Source organism: Triturus cristatus, chromosome 3_1 (assembly GCF_964204655.1).
Source record: "Triturus cristatus chromosome 3_1, aTriCri1.1, whole genome shotgun sequence".
Classification (NCBI taxonomy): domain Eukaryota; kingdom Metazoa; phylum Chordata; class Amphibia; order Caudata; family Salamandridae; genus Triturus; species Triturus cristatus.
In genome coordinates this window covers 199,443,738-199,451,658 of record NC_140583.1, presented here as the reverse complement: position 1 = coordinate 199,451,658, position 7,921 = coordinate 199,443,738, and the positions used below count along the sequence as shown (strand labels likewise).

Below are 7,921 nucleotides of genomic sequence, written 5' to 3'. Positions count from 1 at the left end.
CATGCAATGAAAACTCGAAGTCTGCAAGGGAACAGCACGCACTTTAATATATTGCACATGTTCCTTCCTCCTGATTCTCGACTTATAAATTAGAATGGGACACATGCCTGACCCAGGGGAATAACGCAGGCCCCTGCAGACGCTGCGGTGCAGGAGGGCCTCTCAGCAGGGCCGGACTGGGAACCATAACCGGCCCTGGCAAAGTGCTCAGCCGGCTCCCCGGGGGTTGGGGGTGCCGCCGAGCTCTTTGCCAGGGCCGGTTTTTGGCCGATTTTGCAGCTATGCTGCAAAAACGACCCTGTAACAAAAACGGCACCCAGGGGCCCAAAACCGGCCCCCACCCTTGCGGCGCACTGGGGGATTGCCCGGTGCCCGCTACGGCCAGTCCGGCCCTGCCTCTCAGCCTTTCTGGGGGCCCCATATGCCAATGTATATCTGTAAGATATGGGAGGCCCTGGAGCCCCTTATAACACTCTGCAGGGGGGACCCTTCATTTTGTGTTGCGCCCCTGGCCAGACCTAGACTCAAGACACAAAGGCAGAGTGAATGCGTCTGGGACCTGTTTTAAATGAAATTGACTCATATGACCGCGCAACGTGATTTATTTTATATTCACAGTGTACTCGGTTGGGCTCTGATTTTTTCTAAATAGCACAAACTTGTCAAATACGCTTTATAAAATATCTGTTTACTGATGTTTAATATTGACCTTTGTATAAAACCTGATCATATCGCTTTTATGTCTTTACATATATGGATACTATGGGCCCGATGTAGGTGGCTAAATACCGGTCGGTAATGGTGAAATTCGGTAAATATCACCGTTACCGACCGGTATTTAGCCAATTGCAATGTACGTAATACCGAATGGATTCGGTAATAAGGAATCGGTAAAATAAGCAAAATCAGTTACCCATTCCTTATAAACCCCAAATCCCCAATCGGTAAATAAGAATCGGTAAAAGAGATGTACCAAATATCGGTAATACTGAATTTCATGAAATTCGATTTTTAAGAGTCTGTAATTACCACTGACTCAAAAGCAGGTGGTAATCATGTGCACAGCATTTAAACAGCCCCAAAATGCAACAGTCTCAACACAATGGCGGCCCTCTACGTTATTGCAAGGCGGCTACGACTACGGGCAGCAGGAATGAGGATCTGGAGAAGGGATGAGCGCATATACAGACGGCGCATCAAACTATTCCAACTCATGGAGACAGAAATACATGAAAGGTACAGGCTACACCCCCAAACTATCCTGGACCTGATACGGGACCTGCACCCACTCCTGGAGCATCCTACACCAAGTGTGCATGCCTCCACCTATTAGCATCAGGAAGTTACCAGGGGGTGATAACTGCGGCAGGTGGAGTGTCGCAGAGCTGCCTGTCTCGGTTCCTTAACGATATCCTGGATGCCATGGTGCAAAGGATGCATCACTACATACGCTTCCCCAACACACAGGCCGAACTGAAGAAAACAAAAACAGACTTCTACCAAAAGACACAGTTCCCGTATGTCATAGGGTGCATTGATGGGACACACATACCTATCTGCCCACCCGCAGTCACCGAGTACATCTACCGCCACAGAAAATCCACCCACTTCATCAACGTGCAGGTCATCTGCGATGCAGCCAACATCATCACCGACATCGTGGCAAAATTCCCTGGGAGCACCCATGACTCCTACATATTCCGCAACAGTGGGATATACACACGTCTGACTGGGGGAAAATTTGGACAAGGATACCTGCTAGGTAAATCAGTGTGACACACCGTGATGTATACCTTGAATGAATGTATTGGTGACTCAGATTAATGGCACTTTCTTTCCCATACAGGTGACAGCTCATATGCCGTGCGGTCATTTATCCTGACTCCATTTCTCAATCTATCCACCCCAAGTGAGAGGAGATACAATGTGGCACATAAAAGTACGAGCAACGTTGTGGAGCGCACCTTTAGACTACTAAAAAGCAGGTTCAGTTGCCTTCACAAAAGTGGAGGTGCACGTCAGTACCGCCCCATCACCTGCTGCAAAATAATAGCAACATGTGCAATGCTGCATAACCTTGCCACAAAGAAAGGAACAGCAGTGGAGCTAACTAACTCTGAGGACGAGGGTGAGGACTGTCCACAGCCAGAGCACAGCGCAGCAGGTGTGCAGCAGCACCGGATGGGAGACAAAGACGGGCTGAGATAACACACAACTACTTCTGAGTGAGTAAGGAGACATAGCCAGTTACTGTATTTTAGTGATGGTGTTTAATGACCATAGCACACCACCAAGATCAAAAGCAGTGTCCACACAAGCATGGGTTATGTCACGCATGTCAGTACAACCAGAGCATGGCTGACTCTACTTCTTGCGCCCATGCGCTTCACTGCCACGTTCCCTTGCCCCACTGTCCGCACTGCCGGTTTGTCCAGAGCCAGCGCTGTGGCGTTCGCTGCACCTCCTGGACTCTGTGGGAGGGGGCGTGATGCTACTACGGCTCGTAGACTCCTAACTTTCACCCCCATCACCTATTGTGGCCACCTTGTCTGTCTGGAGCACTTCAAGTGCAGTGGTCACTGTGACCAGCCCCCTAGCCACATCACGACTGCAGTGTGCCATCTCCTCTTGCATGGCCACAGAGCATCTGCACATGAGAGAGGTTGCAGTGGACAGGCGGTTCACTGCCTTGATGTAATTGTCCAGCTTCTGCCGCTCCCTGCGCCTTGAAAGACGGTCCTCATCTAACTTGCTGCACAGCAGCCTCACAGCCTCTGCCACGTCATTCATGCCCTTAGCCATGGTGTTCTTCATGGCACCGATGCCCTTCTCAATGCGGTGCACGTGGGCATTCATGTGTGCCATCTCCCGCTGCACTGACCTGATTGCTCTCCCTTGCAGGTGCTGGACCTTCAGCATGTTACCTTTGAGGCCAGCAAACACACTGTCATCTTCAGCCTGGACTTGAGGACTGGCTGCCCTTGCCCTGCGGCGCCTGGAAGATGTGTGGGCGCGCTCTGTGGGGGACTGTGATCCTGCCCTTGTGTCAACCTCAGCCACTGTAGACTGTTGTCACCTGCGCTGTCCTCCTCGGACACCTCCATCGGCTGCCTGCATGCCTCCTGCCTGGTGGTGGCATTGATTGTGGCACTGGTGATGGTGGTGGTGGCGTTGATGGTAGCTGTGGTGATGGTGATGGTGGTGGCGTTGATGGTGGGTGTTGTGGTGGTGGTGGGGTGGTGTGCCATGCAGGCAACTGGTCCTCCTCCTCTGTCCTCTCTGGCCTGGGTCCCCTTCCTCTGCTCCCCTCGGCTGCCCTGCGAGATGGCTTGCCTGTGGAGTCAGAATGTACATATGCTCACTTTTCTGGCAGCATTTGCATAGTAATAAATGTAATACCTGCCAATCACACGGACTGTCCTCTGCCTGCTAATTGCTAATTGCTGTCACATGCCTTTGGGTTTGCTGGACTGACTGTTCTGACATGTGTTACTTCTGACTACATCTCCCATGATGCATTGCAGGTTAGGGGTAAAACATGAACTGGAGTGGGAGTCCCTATAGCTCTCTGGGGATTGGGGGTAGGGTGGGGGATGAGCAGCATGCTGTGAATGCATCTTACCTTGTTTGTTGGCAGCTCTGGTTGAGCTGTCTGCAACGCCGACCCCACTCACACTGTCCGGCTGGAGGGTGGACTCAACCAGCAGATCCAGAGCAGTTGGTGCAGGTGCTGTATTCCTCACTCCACCTGTGCGCTCTGCCTGCTTCCGCCTCTCTGCAAGCCTTGCCTTTGCAGCCTTCCTCAGGTCAAACCAGCTTTTCTTGAGGTCATCAATGGAGCGGTGGGTAACTCCAATGGCATTAATTTTGTCCTGGATAGCAAGACAGATCTTTCTTTTTTGGGACACTGGCACCTGCAGGGACTGTTTCCCGAATAAGCGGTCATGGTCCTTGGTGACATCTTTAATGAGGACCTCCAGCTCTCTCCCACTGAATTTCTGCTTTCTTTTCCTCTCTGGTGCCTCATTCTCCCTCTCCTGGTTTTCCATTTGGATGGCAATTGGATGTCAAAGTCTGTGGAGTTACACCTGGCTTCTCTCCTCTGCTCCCTGCCTCACAGTCAGCTCCAGGTTCAGTTCAGCTGCATGGGTGTGGCCACTTTCTGTTTAGGAGGTAATGAGGATGTACAGGATTGGCTGATTCCACAAATTGCGTTTTTTTAAATTACCGAATCGGTATTTACCGCTTCGGTATTTACCGAATCGGTATTTACTATTCGGTAAAGGGGATTCATTTTTTTTATTATTGGATTCAATCCAATTCGGTATTTCTTAACGATTTTTACCAATTCGGTAATTTATACCGAATCTTTACGTACATCGGAAATACCGATTTCTTAATACCGAATCAGTAAAATTCAGTATTAACAAATCGGTATTTCACATTTACCTACATATGGCCCAATATTGGTTACAAAACAAAAAAATCGAACATTTGTTGCATACTGGTTTATGTACATTGATTACATATCGTTTTAAGAGGGTGCGAGGAAATCCAGTTGGGACATATATAATTTTGTCACGCATACAAAAGTTGGGTTGCTTTTGCTGAAATGATTAGGTTTGGCTCAATATTAATAACTGTTGCCCATGGTTAAGCAAACTATTTTTGCAAGATGTGATAACATTTGTGATTCAGTAGGGTCCTTTTATGACTGTTTGTAGACACATATTTTCACACCTTGCAGGTCGGAATGAGCACAGACCCTTTTTGTTACACAGTTAAAACCCATCGTAAGCCTCTTCTAATTTTGACACATCCCAACGGGGGATGAAACCCTTCTTTACCCAAACACTAACTAATTACACCTCTGTGCCCCCAAACACATAATTGAGATTACCTCTTGAGCAGTTATCAAAATCCCTAATTAAATATTGAACTTTTACTTTAAATTACAACTCTATGGTAAAGCAAGGTGGGAAGTCCAGGTCCTATAACCACTACATCCATGATTACCCATCTTTAACCCCTAAAATATTGCATAACACAACACTGCATTTGAACAATTTATCAACACGACAATTGCTCAAAGAACAGCAGAGCACAGAAAAATAAAACTGATGAAAATACTAGTTCTATTTTAATCCTTTCAATTTTTTATTCAGTGTTATCAATCAGTTCAAATCCATTACATAGTAACACTTTATGGAGCATATTCTCAAGGACTCATCACCGAGTTAACTGCACTTTATTGCAGCCAAAGTGGTGATAAATAGAAAGCTCTATTCAGAAGCTGGTGCTAAAAGCCGATATCACCAGTTTTCCTGTGATAGCAGCCGCAAAAAACATCGCCACAGATGACACTGGCAACTAACGCTAATGATATGCAGAGTAGGCCTTCCCGTGCAAAAAGCCACAACAACACCACTTCGCAACATTACCAACAAACAGCCAGATCGGCAATAAGATCCAACTCCCCCACTATCCCCCCGGACAAAGATATTTTACATCAACTTTTCGAAATCATGAACAAAACAATTCTCCTGATGTCGTACAATTACAACAATTAACATTCATGTGTGGTCAGAAAAAGGAGAGTCATTCATTCATCTTTGAATTTCCAAACAAATTATTTTATTCAAATTTAACTCAAAACAACCATTTGGAATAGTCATGGCAGGTCTTCTCTGGACAATCTGTAAGTCACAGCATGCAAGACAAAATTCAAGATAAGAAGGTGTGTCATGCGCTCATCAAAGAACAGAGAGAGAGAGAAAGAGAGAGAGAAAGAAATGGAGAGAGAGTAAGTGAAAGAAAGAGAGGAAGAGGGAGAAAGAGAGAGAAAGAGAAAGAGAGATAAAGAGAGAGAAAGAGAGAGAGAAAGAGAGAGAGAGAGAAAGAGAGAGAAAGAGAGAGAAAGAGAGAGAGAGAGAGAGAGAGAGAGAGAGAGAGGGAGAGAGAGAGAAAAAGAGAGAGAACGAGAGAGAAAGGGAGTGAGAGAAAGAGAGGGAGAAGGAGGGAGGGAGAGAGAGAGCTTGTACAAGGAGCACAAGGCAGCTCGGGCTCTTGGCTCATACATGCCAACAGTTGTGTGTGTATCACTATGGGTGCACCATAATTCTAAGGCTGAGCCTCAATTGCAGCGAGAAAGCCACATCACATTTCCAGAATGCAAGCAGTAGTCAGACTAACATTAGGGATAAAAGCTCCTTTGTCTCAATACATAAGGCGGAAGGACATCTGCACCTCCGACCTTGGTCTTGCATGCGGCTGGCACCCCCTGAGAGAGATACCATAGCAGATGATGACGACTCCCACACTACGCACAGCACTAATGAAAAACCAACGTATCCACATCCCACACACGGAAGTCCTTGCTCGAGGTACTCCTGCATGGAATGCCATTGATACTTACGTATACAACAACCCATACGTCCAAACGTTGCACACACATACGACTCATTGCTCCGAGCTGTGGCACATCATCCACATAACTACCGCAGGTCAGAAGAGTGCTGGTTCTACGAGAACCACCAACGCAATGGCAGAACATCCCAGGCACATGCACAACTCCTGTCACGTGGAACTGTACCGTGCACGTATGCTGCATTTGTTGGGGCCACTGCCACTGGCAGTGTTGGGCATCAGTTACCGTCTGAGCTTCCGTCTTGCGTACCTCACCTGCGTCCAGCCCTGGTTCCACTGTCGATCATGCATATTCGAGTAACCCATGGACGTCTGCCTATCCAACACAATGGTAGCTGAACTGGATTATGACTTGTGTGTGCGCCCCCTGTTGGCCCATGAGCATGAGTGTAACCGTGATACCTGTTCATAGGATGCCTTGATTTTTGTCGTAAGTGTTGGCAGTTGAATAGGGGAGATTGCACAAGTCCTTGTGTGCAGTGACCACATCGAAACGCTCCCCTATTGGGCTGCATTGTGGATCGGTGAAACGGCGTGGATGGAGCACATCTGTCCAGACCAGTTAATGGATTGGCTCATGTTCGGTGAAGTCGAAAACGACATACTCTTGGAACTGATTGCCCAGGAAGCTGCGCTCGCATTCATGGATGAGTAACCATGTTCCTGCAGCCACAACTGATTGTAACCCAGAGCACAGATCCCAACACCTTGTTGCATCTTGGAGAAATGGTCACATATCCACCACAACAGTGGACATGGCTGCATTCGTCTGGACTCAGAATGCATGTGCGTGCACCTACGCGTGTTGACACACACTTGTGAAAGGTGAGGTAGTCCCATGGGCAGAGCTGCACAGCATCGTTTGGCAACATTCCTAAATCTGACATACTGCTGGAGGGAGAGTACACACATGGAATGTAGTACTACAGTACTACATATGACCTTGTTGGACCCTTTCACCTGCTCACTGTCAGCAGAGCAGACAGTCAGTGCAGTCCGGTGGTACAGCACTATGCAGATCCCATGGGCTGTGAGTCATGTCCTCTGACACGGGGCAATGAGCATACGCCAAACATCACATGACTCATCCAGCAAGGCAAGGTGGGCTGAGACCGTTGCCATCCGTAATGATTGGTGTTCATTTTTGCCTCATCATTTCTTGCGCCTCAACATGTTCCTATTCTGCCTGTTAGTGTCTGAAGCATTGGTCTGCATGTTGTGGCTCTTGTCATGCCCGTACTGACACGCACATGCCAATAAAGTCTACCCAACTTCAGTAGTGTTCAACTGTGATGAGTGGTGATTAGAATGACAAATCGTGTGCCTCAATGAGCATTGTCCGTACACAGAGAGGGACTGACTGACGCATTTCACTTAGGGGTGAGATCCTATTGCCAGCTCTACCTCTGTGAGCCAGACATTGTGGTTGGGATAGTTTCTGGTAGACCTGTACTCTTACGTGTCTTCAGCAGTGTGAGTATGGTGTCCGACTGTT

The 7,921-nt window shown here is 47.8% G+C and overlaps 1 protein-coding gene across 1 annotated transcript; it reads right to left on the bottom strand.

Annotated features, from left to right (window-relative positions):
* Nucleotides 1–2,511: 2,511 nt before the first annotated feature.
* Nucleotides 2,512–4,049, bottom strand: LOC146859910 (t-SNARE domain-containing protein 1-like). Its single transcript, XM_085646124.1, has 2 exons — nt 3,623–4,049; nt 2,512–2,924 (listed from the first exon to the last, which is right to left on the bottom strand). The coding sequence occupies exons 1-2, from the start codon at nt 4,047–4,049 to the stop codon at nt 2,512–2,514; spliced, it is 840 nt and encodes a 279-aa protein (XP_085502250.1).
* Between the last annotated feature and the right edge of the window lie 3,872 nt (nt 4,050–7,921).